Raw genomic sequence first — 21,132 nt, 5'->3', positions numbered from 1 at the left:
CGACCTATATCTACCGAATGTAACTTTATTAGCTCAATGTTTTGACATTAAAGCTTCGTCAGGAGCTATTGATATCCTATAAGTTCACACTGATTTAAATTAAGGGAAAATGGCACCACAAACTGAACTTCAGGCATTTTTACCATGATATATCAGGTACGTTATTCGAAGTGGAAAATATTGTGAAATCTTGAAAGATAATGTAATTTACACTAACTAGTTTTACGCTTTTGCTCAGTCCCAATAGCATATTTAGGTAGAGGACAAAAGGAGCTAAGCCCTCGGACTCATTCTCTTAATGGAAGCCCATTGATAATTTTATGCTAAGTAAAATTTCATGGGATGTTGGGCCTGCAAAAAAGTACTAACCCCTCGGCACACAAAACTTAAATCCGCCACTTTTCAGTGTTAGTAAAGACTAAAAAGTGAATGAAACCATACATTATCTATGTATAATGCATAGAATATCTCTGATGTATTTATTGAGATTAACTGCAATGGCAGTATTTTCTCTGTTTGTATTTTTCTTTGTAACTCGTATATTATTAAAGACATTTTAAACAAAAAATAAATGTATAATTAGTTTTAAAAAATGAATTTAAAATGCCAAGGGATATGAGGTATTTTAAGGGTTCATTTGAAATAGACTTGTAATAAATACCACTAAACACATTTTTGTAAGTCTGAGTATTATTCAATCCTAAAAATAAGGTCGTTAACAATATTTTTAATGCTTAACTTGTAGGAAACCAACAGCTCCTGACAAAGCAGTAATAGCATATTATTGAGCGAAATAAGTTACATCCTGAACAAATAGATTTACGATTATAGAAATGTTTCATAATAAACTCCGGTTTGCGTTAAACAAAATTCAGAATAATAATTAATTTTACAGATTTGGAATAATAAATAGCGCTACCTACAGAAAAAAAAGAGAGATTCTAAATCGTTTAATGAGTTAAAACTGAAGCTGGTTGAAGTAGTGTAACGCGGGAAATAAGGTGTTGCTAAATTACAGTGATTAGTAAATACTGAATTAGAAATAGTTATAACGTGAGTTTTTGGAATGATTAAAAATTGGGAAAATACTCGTTAAAGAGCACTTTACCTTAAAAGAAAGTATAGCCGACATATCTTTTTTTTTTTTACTTTAAGTCTTGCATTACCGGTTAGTGTGTTGCGCGTATTGAGTAGCCCTTTTTTAAATATATGTATAAACTATAATGTTAGTTAGTGACATTGTACATAAACACCTTAAATAATTACAGTTTATACAATATCTTTGACTTTTCGATTTTTTTTTCTGAAGTAGAACTGTGGTAAAAATTAGTCTGAAATTTGGTCTTGATGGATTTTTTGGAATTTCCTGATATTTTCAAAGAAGACAGGGGTGCAATGGTAAGCTATTTAATAATAAAACGCTTAGGCCTAGATGATGTTTTATATAACTTAGGCCTAGAAAAAGTTAAAAGTAACAGAAAAAGAAGATAATATTTGATATTGATTCTGTAATATTTTTCATATAGAGTAAGCTGCAGACAAAAGCATTTGGATAGTCAAAAAAAGGTCAAAAATAAATTGATTTATATTTGTGATTTTTCTGTTAAACTAGAGTCATAGTTTTATAAAACGCAATATGGAAAATTTATATGTTGACAAATGTATTTGGGCAGTCAACATATATCAAACCAATTTGTTATTAATTACTGTCATAAATGAAAACCATCACCCAAAGATAATTTTGTAAGTGCTTAATAATCAAGTACTGAAGTGTAAATTGGAAGTGACACATTAAACTTAAAATGAAAAACAGCATAAAGACTTGGCTTATGAAAAATCATTGTGTGGACTATTATTGACAATTGTATGGGAAATGGAATTACTGTATCAAACTACACGAGTAGGAGACCAAGCAAGATTTCTCAAATATCTGAAAGAATAATTGTTTGAGCAACTTGACAAAGTCTGTGTGTACTACAAAAGGTTTGGTTCAAAAATTTAGAGAAGATTACCAAGTTTGCAAACAAATAGTTTAATTATACCTTAAGATAAACGTCCATGGGAAAAAACAAGGATGCAAAATTTTGTTAAAAATAATACACAACAAAGTGTTTAGAGTTTTCCATTGAATAATTAAATAAACCTGATGAGTTTTGTCAACCAAAGTCTGTGAGCGGACAAATCCAAACTGGTGTTGAAAACAGTTGAGATTGTATGATGGTATGGGCTTGTTTTTCTTTCTTATGTACTGGGACCCAGTATGGCCAGGTGGTTAAGGCACTTGACTCGTAATCTGAGGATTGAGGGCTAAAATCACATCTGGCACTATAACTGCTGTGCCAGTTGGTAGTCGACTTGGAGTGAACAATGGGAAAATAAGCTTTTCCAAATAGAACCCTATATTGGACTTTGGCCATTTTGCTTCCATAAGGATTGGAAAGAGGAAGTTGTTCTAACTAAACTATGCATTGGTCACAGTTTTTTATCTCATCATTTTCTTTTATCTGGAACTGATGCACAAGTGTGCAGTTTGTGTAACACTCAGATCACATTTTACTTTCTTGTCATCGTTACAATTCATAACGACAGCACCATTTTAAGCATGTTCTGATGCAAGGTTTGTCCATAGCTTTAAACAGTGTTATTGGTGATGGTTATACTGTCAACCTTGGACATATTTTTAGATTTTTAAAGGCTATTGGCCTTTTTAATGCCATTTAAGTTTTTTAATTTATAAATTAAACATTTTTTTTAATGTGATTCCCTTTTAAGAATTACAGTCCAACTAGTTTGATTTGAAATTAGAAAATAGCTGTAACATCAAATACTTCGAAACCAGGACTGGAAAGGCCAACTTCAGGTGACCAGCGCTGCTGTTTGAACTAGCCATTAGTCATCCTGGCGAGTTATTAACATTTTGCTGCAAATCTTTTTAAAACTTTAATTACTTTACTTTTTCAAAATGGCTATAATGACACAAATCTGAACCAGGACTGGAAAGACCAACTTCAGGTGACTGATAGTGGTTTTTGTACTTACTTGTTAAGTCTTCCTGGGGAGTTATGCCGCAGAAAGTCCTTTAAAACTTGTATTACTGTAGTTTTTCTCTTAACGTTGTAGATTAGATGTAAACATTAGTTTTATGCTATTTGTGTTTTTTTTACTTTTTGTTTTACCTTAAGTTCCTTTTATGAATTTTACTAAATTTACTTTAATTTTAACTTCTTACCAGATGTTTGGTGCAGATAACCTAGCTGCTGTGTGCCATAAAATACCAAACTGACCAACCAACCAATCGAATCCACATCACACCAAACATGCTTGCTCTTTCAGCCATGGGGGTGTTATAATGTGAAGGTCAATCCCACTATTTGTTGATAAAAGAGTAGCCCAAGAGTTGGTGTTGGGTGGTGATAACTAGCTGCCTTCCTTCTAGTCTTGCACTGCTAAATTTGGGAAAGGCATAGCACAGATAGCCCTCGTGTAGCTGTGCACAAAATTCAAAACAAACTAAGGCTTGTGTACTGGAAGTATTTAGAGGCATCAGCGTTTGTTAGAAAATATCGAGAAATTTGCTACTCAATGATAGGAAGTGTATTAGACAGAAGTTTTTATTCTAGCAGGATAATGACCCTAAGTATTCTGTATAGAGGAAAAAAAAAACCTTATAGATTGTAGTCAGTTCCCAGTGTTGAATCCCATTTTGAAATTGTGGATTAACTTAGAACCACTGTATCAATAGTGAAACCAAAGTTAATTGTGGAACTTGAAACTGTGTGTTGAAAAATAGGCTGAAATATATGAAAAATGTTTGTCAGTAGTCATGGTATTTGATAAATGAAGATCCAGTTCGTAAGTTGTTTGTAAACAATTGTTTTGTAGCATATTAGTTTCAGTTTGACAACTTAATGTGTTTCATACATAAAGAAGTTGAGTAATATGGTAGTGTTGGTCATCTTGAATGTTTTTATGTAAATGACTTAAACAATGCAGTGAACAAATAAAAACCCATTAATGATGTGACATTTAGTGTTTCACCTTGTGTGATTTCTCCTGCATACAAAACTAATGAAACTTGACAAAAAATTTATATATGTTGTAGTAAACTGAAATTACTTATTTAGGACCATTGCTCCTTTTGGAACATTGACGACACTTTCCTAGTGGAATTCATGATGAGAAACCTGCTTGAAGTGAAAACGTATTTTCAAGACAGCTGGTATGGGTATTAAAACTTTAAAGTACAGAACATTTTGACCTTCTTAGGTCATATTTAGGTTAGCATCTTCTTTATGACTTAAGAAGGTCAAAATGTTGTTCTGTACTTTATTTTAATTATAGTTTAAATTCCCATACCAGCTGTCTTGAGAATACCTTTCTAGTGTGTGTGACACTGGGTCATTTTCTCCAGTGTTCTTCATGTGCAACCATCTTTCTGTCTGTGCCTCAAAGTCGTGCTTCTAGGTGTCTGTTTTTCTTTATTCCAAGTGATGTTAGAGACTAGCTTTCCACATTGTGCCTGGTGTAGCCTCGACCTCCCCTTAGGATTTCTTTTTCAGCAGTCTTGCTTGCCTCTATTAATTGTGACCAGTAAATCTGAAACATTGTGCAGAGACAGATTTGTATCTTTGCTATTATCATCCACATTTCGAAGCCATGAAAAATAATTAAATTCAACATATTTTTCAAAATTGTAAAATCTATCAAATACCAATTAGAAGAATCCAAATGTTACCAAAGACAAGTAAAATTTCACCAAAGTCTGGCTTAAGTATATTGTAATGAAAGGCTAAGATACATGACAATCTCTTTTGGTAAATTCATTATTTGATTGGAAACCCACTTGAATAATGTGATGTGAGAATAGGAACATGTGCAGGTTTTTTTTTGAACCTATTATTTTCTATTCGATTTTCCAGAATCCTGGGCGCTTGAAAATGACAAACCAAGGAGTTATCTTTAAGAATAGTAAAACTGGAAAAGTTGAACAAGTCCAGGGTTCTGAAATGGAGAGTATTTGTTGGCATAGGTTAGCTTCAGGATTTGGAATCCGTATCATGATGAAAAATGGACAAGCTTACAGATTTGGAGGCTTTGGTGAACCAGTAAGTAGTTTGGAAGTATAAATCAAACAGAATTTGGAATGGTGATTAAAGGGAAGCTTTTTTGTTTTTCACCCTCATCATGTTATAACTTACAATTAGTCTTCATTGTATATTAATAGCTGTTATCTTAAGTGTTACATAAATATACATTGTTTATTTTATTAGCTTTTAATATAGTATCTTGAAATTTAATATAGTTTGTTTTTCTTTTTTAGTTTTTTGTTTCTGAAAGTGAAAGCAGGTCATGTTTCATCCAATGTTGTACATGTATTGACATTATTTTTTAAAGTTCTGTTAAACAATTTTCCTGTATGCTTCATATAACTTTGCAAGCAGACAGTTGTATTTATCCTTTCAACTGTAGGACATTAAGGTGGATATAAAGATTAAAAATCAACTGTTATACCTTATTGTTAATTTGTTGGATTAATTGGAGATACACTTTTGAGTTGATTTACAGTTTTTTAATGCAATTTTAGAAAATATGCTTAATATTATCCATATTTTCTCAGTATCCATTAATATGGTTTGAAAAGTTTCCACTGTCATCTGTGATTTTTCAAATTCCCTGATTTTTAAATTAAATAAGTGAGTTGTAAGAATCATCTAAGTTAGCTACTCTATATTCACTTACAATATTCCAAAACAAGCAGGAGAATTAACAAGAGAATTGCCAGAGAAATCTCTTTGCAAAATTTTTGTTTTCCGTAATAAAGTATAACTGTCTATTTACCCACCTTTGATGGGGGAAAAGAGTATGGTTTCTCAAAACTGTCTGTATTCTTAGTAATGAAAATGAGTTGTTTTTTTTTTAAAAGAAGAACTGTTGTAAACAGTGTAAATGATTGTAAAAATGTGTCCTCCTTCCCAACCATTAGTCTTACACCATAGTTTGATTAACATGTTTTTCTGTTGTTAATAATATTGGTAAATTACCCTGAATGTTAAACATTTCATTTCTTAATGGTAAAAATGCTTTCCATTTAAGCATATAGTCCAAAACTTGAATCGTGTTACATTGCAAGAGTCATACTCAGTGGAGAAGCCATAAGTTAATGGATCCTTTTGAAAAATGGTTAATTTTGCTTCCCAGTAAGATTAATTGTACACACACAGTTGAATTAGGGTACTGCCAGATATGAAACACTGTTTAGTTTAGGTAGCATTATTAATTATTTTGTGTTTAATTCATTCATATGGAGATCTCAAGAAGGCCTAAGTGATAAACTAGGGTGTTCTAATTGTGGAATCTGACAGAGATAAAGTGAATAATTTGTATTGTCAGAGGGTGTTCTAATTGTGGAATTTGACAAAGATAAAGTGAATGATTTGTATTGTCAGAGGGTATTCTAATTGTGGTTTTGACAAAGATAAAGTGAATAATTTGTATTGTCAGAGGGTGTTCTAATTGTGGAATTTGACAGAGATAAAGTGAATAATTTGTATTGTCAGAGGGTGTTCTAATTGTGGAATTTGACAGAGATAAAGTGAATAATTTGTATTGTCAGAGGGTATTCTAATTGTGGAATTTGACAGAGATAAAGTGAAAAATTTATATTGTCAGAGGGTGTTCTAATTGTGGAATTTGACAGAGATAAAGTGAATAATTTGTATTGTCAGAGGGTGTTCTAATTGTGGAATTTGACAGAGATAAAGTGAATAATTTGTATTGTCAGAGGGTGTTCTAATTGTGGAATTTGACAGAGATAAAGTGAATAATTTGTATTGTCAGAGGGTGTTCTAATTGTGGAATTTGACAGAGATAAAGTGAATAATTTGTATTGTCAGAGGGTGTTCTAATTGTGGAATTTGACAGAGATAAAGTGAATAATTTGTATTGTCAGAGGGTGTTCTAATTGTGGAATTTGACAGAGATAAAGTGAATAATTTGTATTGTCAGAGGGTGTTCTAATTGTGGTTTTGACAAAGATAAAGTGAATAATTTGTATTGTCAGAGGGCGTTCTAATTGTGGAATTTGACAGAGATAAAGTGAATAATTTGTATTGTCAGAGGGTGTTCTAATTGTGGAATTTGACAGAGATAAAGTGAATAATTTGTATTGTCAGAGGGTGTTCTAATTGTGGAATTTGACAGAGATAAAGTGAATAATTTGTATTGTCAGAGGGTGTTCTAATTGTGGAATTTGACAGAGATAAAGTGAATAATTTGTATTGTCAGAGGGTGTTCTAATTGTGGAATTTGACAGAGATAAAGTGAATAATTTGTATTGTCAGAGGGTGTTCCAATTGTGGAATTTGACAGAGATAAAGTGAATAATTTGTATTGTCAGAGGGTATTCTAATTGTGGTTTTGACAAAGATAAAGTGAATAATTTGTATTGTCAGAGGGTATTCTAATTGTGGAATTTGACAAAGATAAAGTGAATAATTTGTATTGTTAGAGGGTGTTCTAATTGTGGAATTTGACAAAGATAAAGTGAATAATTTGTATTGTCAGAGGGTATTCTAATTGTGGAATTTGACAGAGATAGTGAATAATTTGTATTGTCAGAGGGTGTTCTAATTGTGGAATTTGACAAAGATAAAGTGAATAATTTGTATTGTCAGAGGGTGTTCTAATTGTGGAATTTGACAGAGATAAAGTGAATAATTTGTATTGTCAGAGGGTGTTCTAATTGTGGAATTTGACAGAGATAAAGTGTATAATTTGTATTGTCAGAGGGTGTTCTAGTTGTGGAATTTGACAGAGATAAAGTGAATAATTTGTATTGTCAGAGGGTGTTCTAATTGTGGAATTTGACAGAGATAAAGTGAATAATTTGTATTGTCAGAGGGTGTTCTAATTGTGGAATTTGACAGAGATAAAGTGAATAATTTGTATTGTCAGAGGGTGTTCTAATTGTGGAATTTGACAGAGATAAAGTGAATAATTTGTATTGTCAGAGGGTGTTCTAATTGTGGAATTTGACAGAGATAAAGTGAATAATTTGTATTGTCAGAGAGTGTTCTAATTGTGGAATTTGACAGAGATAAAGTGAATAATTTGTATTGTCAGAGGGTGTTCTAATTGTGGAATTTGACAGAGATAAAGTGAATAATTTGTATTGTCAGAGGGTGTTCTAATTGTGAAATTTGACAAAGATAAAGTGAATAATTTGTATTGTCAGAGGGTGTTCTAATTGTGGAATTTGACAGAGATAAAGTGAATAATTTGTATTGTCAGAGGGTGTTCTAATTGTGGAATTTGACAGAGATAAAGTGTATAATTTGTATTGTCAGAGGGTGTTCTAGTTGTGGAATTTGACAGAGATAAAGTGAATAATTTGTATTGTCAGAGGGTGTTCTAATTGTGGAATTTGACAGAGATAAAGTGTATAATTTGTATTGTCAGAGGGTGTTCTAGTTGTGGAATTTGACAGAGATAAAGTGAATAATTTGTATTGTCAGAGGGTGTTCTAATTGTGGAATTTGACAGAGATAAAGTGAATAATTTGTATTGTCAGAGAGTGTTCTAATTGTGGAATTTGACAGAGATAAAGTGAATAATTTGTATTGTCAGAGGGTGTTCTAATTGTGGAATTTGACAGAGATAAAGTGAATAATTTGTATTGTCAGAGGGTGTTCTAATTGTGGAATTTGACAGAGATAAAGTGAATAATTTGTATTGTCAGAGGGTGTTCTAATTGTGGAATTTGACAAAGATAAAGTGAATAATTTGTATTGTCAGAGGGTGTTCTAATTGTGGAATTTGACAAAGATAAAGTGAATAATTTGTATTGTCAGAGGGTATTCTAATTGTGGAATTTGACAAAGATAAAGTGAATAATTTGTATCGTCAGAGGGTGTTCTAATTGTGGAATTTGACAGAGATAAAGTGAATAATTTGTATTGTCAGAGAGTGTTCTAATTGTGGAATTTGACAAAGATAAAGTGAATAATTTGTATTGTCAGAGGGTGTTCTAATTGTGGAATTTGACAAAGATAAAGTGAATAATTTGTATTGTCAGAGGGTGTTCTAATTGTGGAATTTGACAAAAGGCAGGTGATTATTGTAAGTTTGGTGTACAACTGTGATAACTAATGAGACAGTGTAGGTAAATTGTACAAGGATACTGTTGTGATAAGACATAAATGTACTATATAGTGTTTGAGATGTAACAGAGATCTCCATTGTATAAAGAATTTTTGTACATACATTTAACTTATTTCAAATATATATTATTTTAAAAACAAATGAAATGCATGCTGTTCTTCTATTGCTGAAATTGTAACAACCTAGTTGTAGACATTACAAGAATCCTTAGCCCAACACATGCATTTTTTTACATTGTGTAGTACCACTGACAAGATGTTTCTGACAGGTATGAATGACAATGTTATCCTTAAAGGATTGTTTGGAATATTCTAAGTTATATTTAAAGTTTGTTTGGATAAAGAAATGTTTAAAATATTGTGAGATCTGTGTGTAAAGCTTTTGGCTTGTACCATTTAATGACAGAGGTATTTTCTTCCAGGATCATGACAAGCTTGGAAAATTCTTTTCTCACAACTTTGACCTAGAGATGAAAACAAAAGAATTGTGTTTAAAGGGTTGGAACTGGGGAACAGCAAAATTCAATGGTAAGGACTGAGGACCATAACTGTAAACCATTTTCTATGGTAATTGGACAATACAGAAATTAATAGATATCACTGAAAAAAAGGTTATTTAAAGTTAAAGCTGTTTTTTATTCAGTGAATATTTACATCTATATTATCCACTTGTTTAACACTTTTGTTAACATCAATATTATCTACTTGTTTAACACTTTTGTTTACATCTATATTATCCACTTGTTTAACACTTTTGTTTACATCTATATTATCCACTTATATGACACTTTTGTTTGCATCTATATTATCCACTTGTTTGACACTTTTGTTTGCATCTATATTATCGACTTGCTTAACACTTTTGTTTGCATCTATATTATCGACTTGCTTAACACTTTTGTTTGCATCTATATTATCCACTTGTTTAACACTTTTGTTTGCATCTATATTATCCACTTGTTTAACACTTTTGTTTGCATCTATATTATCCACTTGTTTAACACTTGTTTGCATCAATATTATCCACTTGTTTAACACTTTTGTTTACATCTATATTATCCACTTATATGACACTTTTGTTTGCATCTATATTATCGACTTGCTTAACACTTTTGTTTGCATCTATATTATCCACTTCTTTAACACTTGTTTGCATCTATATTATCCACTTGTTTAACACTTTTGTTTGCATCTATATTATCCACTTGTTTAACACTTTTGTTTGCATCTATATTATCCACTTGTTTAATACTTTTGTTTGCATCTTTCTTATCCACTTGTTTAACACTTGTTTGCATCAATATTATCCACTTGTTTGACACTTTTGTTTGCATCTATATTATCCACTTGTTTAACACTTTTGTTTGCATCAATATTATCAACTTGTTTAACACTTTTGTTTACATCTATATTATCCACTTGTTTAACACTTGTTTGCATCTATATTATCCACTTGTTTAACACTTTTGTTTGCATCTATATTATCCACTTGTTTAACACTTTTGTTTGCATCTATATTATCCACTTGTTTAACACTTTTGTTTACATTTATATTATCCACTTGTTTAACACTTTTGTTTGCATCTATATTATCCACTTGTTTAACACTTTTGTTTGCATCTATATTATCCACTTGTTTAACACTTTTGTTTGCATCTATATTATCCACTTGTTTAACACTTTTGTTTGCATCTATATTATCCACTTGTTTAACACTTTTGTTTGCATCTATATTATCCACTTGTTTAACACTTTTGTTTGCATCTATATTATCCACTTGTTTAACACTTTTGTTTGCATCTATATTATCCACTTGTTTGACACTTTTGTTTGCATCTATATTATCCACTTGTTTGACACTTTTGTTTGCATCTATATTATCCACTTGTTTGACACTTTTGTTTGCATCTATATTATCCACTTGTTTAACACTTTTGTTTGCATCTATATTATCCACTTGTTTAACACTTTTGTTTGCATCTGTATTATCCACTTGTTTAACACTTTTGTTTGCATCTGTATTATCCACTTGTTTAACACTTTTGTTTGCATCTGTATTATCCACTTGTTTAACACTTTTGTTTGCATCTGTATTATCCACTTGTTTAACACTTTTGTTTGCATCTATATTATCCACTTGTTTAACACTTTTGTTTGCATCTATATTATCCACTTGTTTAACACTTGTTTGCATCTATATTATCCACTTGTTTAACACTTTTGTTTGCATCTGTATTATCCACTTGTAAGTTACTTACTACAACTCTTTCATTGCCAAGACAAAGCATAATTTTTATGAATGTTTGTTTTGTGTTACAGAAACATACAAACATAGAAAAACACACTCCCTCTTGCCACACTTACCTATCACATTCTCTCTTTCAGGAATTGGCAATAGTTCTGTCTGATGTTTAATAACATTATATTACATTGTTTTTTGTACAGAGAATTGTCTATTTCACTTCCAGTTCAACATTTATTCCCACAGGAAGCACAGCATTGAGATTAGTTGAATGTCTTGTTATATAGTTAGAAGGCTGGAAAAACTGTTAGTTATGGGTTTTTTCTTGCTCTTCATGTTATTATTTTATGTTCTTTGATGCATAATTTAATTAAAGATAGGTGTTTAGTGTAATAGCACCATCAGATAAAAAATAAGGTTAAGTGTCATTAAGTTAACAGTGTTTAAGAAAGACACAAGTAAGTACTGTTTTTTATCTTTATTCTTTATTATAAAAAACTAAAATGTCAAACTTAGATTCTTTTTAGATTAGATAAGGTTATGCTGGGTAAAACAAAGAATTATAATAAAATGTTCATAAGTAGCTCATGCATTATATAATTCATTAGAGTAAAGTAATGGTAATTTGAGCTACAAGTGATATACACATTTTATGTTAGACGCATTTAAAAAAGTAATGAAACAAAATTTAAGTATAATCACATGTGTACTGTTACAAGTTTAAAAATACCTAGAATAAACAGGTGTAGTTTCATGTTACAATATGAAGGCATTCTAGAAAGCAAGAAGTAATTTAAACTTTGTTTTTCCTTTACAGTGCTGACGAGATTAATCAGCCTTGTACAAAGTTAGAATAAAAATATTAACATTTTAAATATAAAGTTCCACTAAAACTAATTTATTTCAGACATTTTAGAGATTAAGGAAGTGAAATTTGAGATTTTTCTAATGAAAGAAAGTATTTGTAATGTTAACATGAATATAACTAACTTGTTACATTAATGAAGAAAGTTTTAGTGAAAATGATTTCTTAAAAATTCTGATATTTTCTCTCTGACAGTGACTTAATGATTGGTGAAAGCTCATAAAATTAATTGAAGATACACAATATGTACTAGAAGTTATGGAAACTACAAAGGATCAGTTTGGGTTATGATTCAAGAGTCTGTAGCAACAGGGTTAAGCTATAGTATGGACATTTACTTTGTTTGAGGATTCTAACATTTTACAGTGAAACAAGATGTACAGTTCATGCTTAAGACACTTGTATGTGGGCTGCACCTCTGGACATAATGAGGTCGTTCAAGACATTTTTGCAAATAGTTTCATGTATAGAATAGAGCAGTTAAAATAAGTCTCCTGTTTAAAATAATTCTAATTACATAGGTTTCACATTCATAAGTTAAAGTATCAGAAATAAAGTAGACTGGAGTATAAAACTTGAGGTATAATTTTTCTCAGTTAATATTTAAACTTTATAATATGGAAAGTGTACTTACATATTTTGTTAATTAGGCCTTTCCCAATGGGTAGATCATAGTCACACACTTTTCTAGAGTTACATTTGAAACATAATTAAACTTCTTCATTATGAATAATCTTAGCTTGTAATATTTACTGAAAGCTTGCCAGATTTTGTGAAAATACACAAAACATTATATCATGGAAACTGAATTACTTGTTACAAGATTGAGTGGTCACATGTGGAAAGAGTTAGAGACAAATCATTATTTTCTTGTTATAACTATCTGAAGGATATTCTGTCTGTCTGTATGGATGAGGAATTTTTTATGTAAATAATTATCTGAAAACTAAACATGTAGCTGAAAATTTGATAATTTTTTGGGGTGACCTTTTAGGTGTGTGTGTGTTTGTGTTTGGAATTATTTTTCTGAATAACACATGCTTTATTCTTTAAATAGGAATTAAACTTTCTGAGGATTCCCCCTTTGTGTTGTTTAACTTTTATAATGTTAAAAAAGGAATTATTTCTAGGGTCTGTGTTATCTTTCGATGTTGACAAAAACAGTGCTTTCGAGATTCCGCTAGGCAACGTGTCACACTGTACCACAACCAAAAACGAAGTGACTCTTGAGTTCCACCAGAATGATGATGCTGCTGTGTCTTTGATGGAATTACGTTTTCATATTCCTACAGACAACTCTTCAGAAATAGACCCTGTGCAGGTGAGAATTGTTCCTCCCAAGGGTTTAGTAATTTATGTAATTGATAATTTAATGCTTTCTGGTCAGTAATAACATTAATAATATCAGAACTTATTGGAACCAATTCTTAATTTTTTTATGAAAAGTATTTAAGCGTAAGAGTCTTGGAAGCTGCAGTTTATTACTAAGTACCGGTACAAAAACAAAAAGCTATCAGACTATAATGCTCATGTATTATGGTACTTACTGATTCACGCTTGCACAAAACGATGGTGCTTTCTTCCATGACAAGCCAATTTGTCTTTTCAAATTTTTGTATATACACACACAGGTCATGGCTAGGTGGTTGAGGTACTTGCCTTGTAATCCGAGGGTCGTAGGTTTGAATCCCTGTCACACCAAATATGCTCACCGTTTCAGCCGTGAGGGCATTGTGCTGTGACAGTCAATCCCACTATTTGTTGATAAAAGAGTAGTCCAAGAGCTGGTGGCAGGTGGTGATGACTAGCTGCCTTCCCTCTAGTCTTACACTGCTAAATTAGGGATGGCTAGTGCAAATTGCCCTTGTGTAGCTTTGCACAAAATTCAAAAACAAACACACACAACATGCAATACTTTTGGCATGTAATTGGAGTTGAGGTTAGGTTAGTAGAGAGTATAATGAGTAATAAAACCTAATCAGATACTTGTACACACCACACTTGGTAATACCAGTACACATAATCATTGGCTATATTCCCCATTAAACTTGTCTTGTTGTCAAGAGGTCATATTGATGTAACCTCCCCAAATTTTGTATAGTCGGATTCTTCGGCTATACTACTATAATAATCTGCATGTTTTACCTCCAGCAATTTTCAATTTTGAAAATACCGAAAGTAAAGGTCACTTCATTAGCTTTGCAGGCTAACAAAACCAAAACTAAGAATACAATCCAAAGAGAAGACCTTGAAATTCATAATAGAATTCACTTCCTTTATCATCACAATTAATAACTTGCAACATCATATTGTTGACCAAGTTGGAATACGTCTTTGAAAATCAGTTTTGTTGTTTCAATTATAAGGATTTGTAAGAAGAACATCTGAACATCAACACTTAATAACTGTTTTCATGAAGTATTAGAAATAGGGTAGTCATTTTTCATACATTTTAAACCAGTTATAAATGAAGAATCAGAATAATATAGTACACCAATTTAAACTAGTTATAAATGAAGAATCAGAATAATACAGTACACCAATTTGTTACACAAGAAATCCTTTTGAATGAGTTTAAAACAAATTTTCCTCACATATTTGGTAAATTTGTCTTTTATGACAGTTATATAGACTTTAATGAAATTATATAAATTTTTTTAGACATCATACAAAAATAACCAATCTTTTTCTTGATGAGTTTATTAATATAAGAAATAATTAGTCACAAAGTATTTATTTGTTCTGACATTTCTTCTGTCAGAAGATTTCAGATTGATGACGTGTGAAAATAATAAAATATTTTAAAGTATTATTGTTATTGTATTTATGATCTAGAACTTTTATCAAGAAAATACTTAATATTACAAAATAATACATTATTAGAATTAGTACAAATTTTATCAAAATGGATTCCAGTCATTTTTTTCCTTTAACAAAATTTCCCTGTATACTTCTAGAATGTTTAGATTTACTAGTTATCTGTACCCCATTAATATTCTGTCAAGTTGTCTGCTTCATTGTTTTCCATGTAGTAAATCTTGTAGGACTAGTGTTATATGTAATTACTTATGTAATGGAAGTTTATTTTGTTAAAGACAAACAAAAAGTCTGCTTGACCAATGGTAAACTGTTTTTTTTTTTTTTTTTTTTTTTTATTAGGCTTGGCTGTTCTATAAATTTAACAGTGTAAGAGTTAACACGTTGTTGTATTTGTTTCAAGGTAAAAATATTCTACATTGAAAATGCATTGAAGGTGAAAGAGATTTACAGTGCTTGTACAAGAAATTCTTTTTAAATCAGTTCAGTAGTGTTGCTTTAACTCAAAACTGGCAGGATATAATCCTGTTGTGGATAATTAGTGTTTTGTTATTAGCTCACAAATATAAGGTATACACAACATAGAATCAGTAATGTTAATGTGCACTAGATTTTCTACCTTCTTCAACCCATATTGGCACCAGTAGTGGACTTGTGTTTGCCATTAACCCACAAATTCTTTCAAACTGACATGGCTCAGATCTTGGCCAAAGTAGAGAAATGCAGAGACTTTTCACAATATGAAGTCTGTATGGATTATTGTAGTTTTTTATTTCCTGGCTAGCTCACACTTCAGTTTTCAGAATGGAAAATTACCTTTGAGCATAGTTTTTATGATATAATAATTTACGACTACTTACAAAATAGCTTTTCTCAATTAGTACTACCCTCTATCTGTGTAAATTTTCAATGCTTGCTACTAGACTTCCACCTCTTACTTGTACACATCATTATGGTCTGTCGTGCCTTAAACACTCGACACTCAGAGGTCCCATTAAACGGTGATACACACCCAGAGGTCCCATTAAACGGTGATACATATTCTGCAGTTTCTTCATTTCCTCCACACACACACACACATTTTATGTTCAAGACACAGTCATTAAAGAGAGAAGGGTGTACCTGGATCAGATGATGTGCTGTCTCACAGGGTTTTGATATTTTCTGTCTTATTTCCACATTTTATATGCAGTGTATGTCATCTGACCAATCTTGAAGTGATTAGTAAGTGAAGAGAGCACTCATTGTGATAGAGGTTGAGCTGTGATGTTATTGGTGGAGAGCTGCTGTATAATCAGTTACATGTGGATACGTATAAGTGAGATGTAAAATGGTGGAGAGCTGCTGTATAATCAGTTACATGTGGATACGTATAAGTGAGATGTAAAATGGTGGAGAGCTGCTGTATAATCAGTTACATGTGGATACGTATAAGTGAGATGTAAAATGGTGGAGAGCTGCTGTATAATCAGTTACATGTGGATACGTATAAGTGAGATGTAAAATGGTGGAGAGCTGCTGTATAATCAGTTACATGTGGATACGTATAAGTGAGATGTAAAATGGTGGAGAGCTGCTGTATAATCAGTTACATGTGGATACGTATAAGTGAGATGTAAAATGCTGGTAGCAAGCATTGAAAATTTGCACTGAGAGAGGGTGATACTAATGAAGTAAAGCTATTTTGTGAGAGGGAGGTGAGTTTCTATTAGATACACATTTGTAGTTCACACTTTAACACTCCTACGAAAAGTGGGGCCTAATAGGCCCCAGAGCAACTTGAAAGGTTATTAATATTAGGTTAATAATTTTGTATTTAAATGAAATTGCCATTTAAATCCATTAATGAATGGATTAACGAGATTCCCACTGTCCCTATCTACTATCTAGCGAAACCACAGCCAGGGGAACGGGCTTGGAGAAATCAGGACCAGAAACATCTTTTCGTAGGAGTGTTAAGGATATTTGTTTTCAGAATGTTAAATGTCAGATATTTCAAGGCTAGTTTTGTGGATTTTTCTATTTACTTAAACACAGTTTTGAGAAATGTATCTCAGCTCAACCATACAGTTTTATTTATTAAATTGTCATTTACTTTAATAGTACTTTATATGTACCTCTATGACTGTTCACAAAACTAAAATATTCTGTCTTGAGTGACCAATTTTCTTGTCAGTTATCCTTTAAAAAAAAAAAAAAAACAGATTCGACAACAATAGGCTTGTTAAGCAGAGCCTGTCATATTTAACTCTGTTTGTTGACAAATGAGTACTGAAAGCATTTAATGCTGGGAAGTGGTCTGCAAAGTTTTAAATTGCATATTTTTACCACATTGATGGATGTTGTATGCATGAGTTGTATCATATGTCTGATGATTAATAGAAATTTGATCAGTAAATTTATTGATTAGTTGTAATAGTGTTGGAGTGATTACCTAGAATTTCAAGTTTTCTGGAATTTGTTTTATTAAATATTTCATTGATTTGTATATAAAAGTGAATGACAAGTAGCCTATAACCTTTAACACATGTCAAAGTTGATTTTAGATTTAGCATGATTTATCTTCATATCAGCAAAGTATTTAGCATCAGATGGTGTTAATGCCACTTTCTAAAATTTTACAGGCATTTAATGACAATGTTGTAGCTAAAGCCAGTATTATCCAAGCTACAGGTGATGCTATTGCAGAATTCAAAGAACTACAGTGTCTTACACCAAGGTGGGTTTCTACATGTTTATCTTTGTGTATTAAGTAATTATCTGTAATATTTGTTGGAGTTGTGTAATGTATGTATTTGTATTTCATATTAGTTATGGATGTATACTCATTTTGATACAAGTATCAACCTCAGGAAATACTTACTATTTTTTTTCTCTCCCTTTCTTAGAGAATTGGGAGTGCTACAAACATTTATCTTCTTTAAAAGTAACTGTGTCACAATTATTTATTTTGTGTGTTAAAGTTTAATAAATACTGGCATGTAAGCTTGTTCTGTCACATTTCCTTTCCAGATATTTCTTTCACTATCAAAACTCATTTTGATAATCATTAATCCAAATATTGACAACCCTCATGATCTTTCACAAAGAGAAACTTAGTTAATGATATGTTTATTTACATTTGAAAGTTCAACACTTATTTCTTATAACAAGCATGTATTTGTAATTGTTACATGGTTTAGTAATCAATATGTGACTCGACAAGAGTCAAGTAGGGGTTGATCAGATGAGGGCATGATTGTGTTAGCACTTACACTGTGTACTCTAGGGAAGATCTCTCAAAGCATCTCCACTTGGTGTGGTTACCAGTTTTACTGGCATTACGGATGCTAGTGTAAACCGTAACAAATGTCAAGAGGTCATCAGAGCGATTGCTGTTCTTGTGTTTCACACTGATGATACATTAAAACATGATGAATGTTACATTCAAGAAGTAAGTCATTGTTTTTAACAAGATGATGAAAATGACATCATTGTTAGCTTTCATGCATTTTTTATAAATATTGATGACATACAATAACCAACTGTTAAGTTTGTTAGACGAAATTCTGTAGGTCTACCAGTTGCATGCCCAATCTTACATTAACAGACACACACACTGTAATTGATATCTATTACAATAAAAGTAACTGATTCGACTGTTCAAATGTCTTAATAATCCAGGAGTGATCCATCAGAAGTATTTCCTTCTAAAACTTTAAAGGTTGGTGAGGTTTCACTGTAAATGCAACTGCTTTTATTTTAACCATTTCACAAAAGCTAAAAATTTGGTCTTCTGGGGTGACAACTGGTATATCCAGGTCAGGAACACCTGGATTGACAAAATCTGCATCATGTTACTGTTATTTGCTACTCTGTGCTAAAAAACAGTATTTTATTATTCAAGGTTACAGTTTAAACACTGAAGTGAAAAATATTGGAAACTGTTAAGCCTAATATGCGTTAATCATGTGCAAATTAATAGTAATGTGGGAAAAAGTAACTGATGTATGTGATTTTAGTTTTGTTATTATGTCATCTGCACAACCAATTTTACACAATGTTTAACCAAGAGTTGAAACCAGATATAAGGATAGCTGGTAGACCCATGTGGTAATTATTTTGTTAACTAGTCAAATGAGTTGAAATTCTAGTCTCTCTCTTTTCCCATTTACAGATACATAGCCTTGGTATGTGCTACAGCTTAAATGGGAATTGCAAAACATATCTTCACATAGTGAAACAAACTTGCTAATCACAATTATATTACCTTTTATAGTCGGGATTTCACTTTATAATTGATTGAAATACGTGTATCATGGGTGCATTGATACGCAACGGTAACAACGTTTGAAACCTTCCTTCTGAAATGTATACTAGTAGTATTTTGCTAGGGCCTTTTAAGTTTTACTAGGACAATGGACACATTAACCAGAAATGTGCTAGTGTTAAGTGTGTGGATACATACAACTCATTACCTTGTTCCAGATTAAATGGATTTTAGTGTATGGTTCTTGTTATCAGCTGATTTTTAAAGAACAAATTCTGGTAAAACAGTTGAAGATAATTAGATTAATATTTAAATTTCTGACATTGTTTTAAAATACAACTATTAAATGAATATTTATTGGATTATATGTTCAATTGAAATGAAATTTATTGTTTGTCAACAAGTATGTATCTGAGATTTCTCATGCACCTTTCCAGTAGCTGTTTTTCTTTCTTTCTGGTTTTAGAGGTCGATACGACATCAAAATGTTTCCATCTTTCATCCAACTTCATGGCAAGACTTTTGACTACAAGATACCTCTGACAACTGTCTTGAGACTTTTCCTTCTTCCCCACAAAGATGGTCGTCAGATGTTTTTTGTGGTAGGTATCAAAATGTTATCACAGGTAACTCTACTTGCACAATCTATAAAATATATGTTTTGGCAAATATCCAGATAAAGAGTCATTTTGTTGTTGAACAACTTAGATGTCACTGAAAAAGACGTTTGTTATTATAAATATCTGTTTTTCATTTATAAAATAAAAACCTAAAATCCATCCAGTCATCCCAGTCATTTAGTTTTAATTCATTCATAATGTTCAGTTTATGTACATTTTACATGAAAATATGACTAAAACATCTAAAGTTTATAAAAGAGCAGACATAATACAGACACTAATTCCATATTGTTTGTTTCTCTATAACGTACCACATGTTGTGACAGTTATGATTGTCTGCTAAATAAACAGTATGAGGTATTTGCAGCTTTCTTCTATAAATTTGTAACTTTAAATACATTCATTATATTTTAACAAAGGAATGCTTCAGATGTTTTCTTAAGGTTGTATTTGTTATTTCAGTGTTAGACTTATCAGTTTTGATTAAATACAAGATATTGTACAGCTCTGTTATTCAGATCTCTCTCTTCCCAGATCAGTTTAGATCCACCAATTAAACAAGGTCAGACTCGGTATCACTTCTTGATTTTGTTGTTCAGCAAGGAAGAGGAAACAACATTGGATCTGAGACTCACTGAGTAAGAATTTCAGAATTGCTTCCAATACTATAGTGGGAAATGTTAAGTTAAAGATTTCTTTTTATCCTTTACTGTTACAGCTGAGGCAGTCTTCAGAAGGTTCACACTAGGATTTAATAGATTAATCTCACTTTCTATGTAATATTTACTCTAGGGTTGTTTATGACTGATCGTACTTTGTAAGTAATTTCTGTGGTTTTCTCTTCAGGGAAGAAATCAAGGAAAAGTATGAAGACAAGTTACAGAAGGAGATGAGTGGACCAACGTTTGAAGTCATCAGTCGAATCATGAAAGCTTTGGTCCAGAGGAAGATTACAGTTCCTGGCAACTTTTGTGGGTTAGTATTCACATAAGTACATTTTACCTTAAAAAACAGAGATAATCACATATGACGTACAGTCATAATAAGTTTTAAACTTATTATAATAATATAAATCAACTATGAAGTATTTGTGTACAATAAATCATACAACAGTGGAACTCCATTATTATGTTCTTTCATATTGAAGATCTGCATTTGTATCAGCTCATTGGGGCATACAG

The 21,132-nt window shown here is 31.5% G+C and overlaps 1 protein-coding gene across 2 annotated transcripts in view; it reads left to right on the top strand.

Moving 5' to 3' along the window:
- Positions 1-922: 922 nt before the first annotated feature.
- Positions 923-21,132, top strand: part of Ssrp (structure specific recognition protein) — a 33,552-nt gene continuing 13,342 nt past the window's right edge. Inside the window, exons 1-9 of one of the 2 annotated variants that reach the window (XM_076513373.1) lie at positions 960-1,053; positions 1,310-1,398; positions 4,920-5,105; positions 9,581-9,686; positions 13,396-13,586; positions 17,707-17,801; positions 19,798-19,933; positions 20,486-20,589; positions 20,798-20,926. In XM_076513373.1, the coding sequence (XP_076369488.1) occupies positions 1,348-1,398; positions 4,920-5,105; positions 9,581-9,686; positions 13,396-13,586; positions 17,707-17,801; positions 19,798-19,933; positions 20,486-20,589; positions 20,798-20,926 (998 nt within the window). In that variant the 5' untranslated portion in view covers positions 960-1,053; positions 1,310-1,347. Of the gene's footprint in view, positions 1,399-4,919; positions 5,106-9,580; positions 9,687-13,395; positions 13,587-17,706; positions 17,802-19,797; positions 19,934-20,485; positions 20,590-20,797; positions 20,927-21,132 lie in introns of both variants that reach the window. The other variant, XM_076513372.1, reaches the window with a different exon arrangement.

This window comes from Tachypleus tridentatus, chromosome 7 (genome assembly GCF_004210375.1).
Source record: "Tachypleus tridentatus isolate NWPU-2018 chromosome 7, ASM421037v1, whole genome shotgun sequence".
Lineage (NCBI taxonomy): Eukaryota > Metazoa > Arthropoda > Merostomata > Xiphosura > Limulidae > Tachypleus > Tachypleus tridentatus.
The sequence above is the reverse complement of the archived record's forward strand: the minus strand, read 5'-3'. Positions and strand labels throughout refer to the sequence as shown.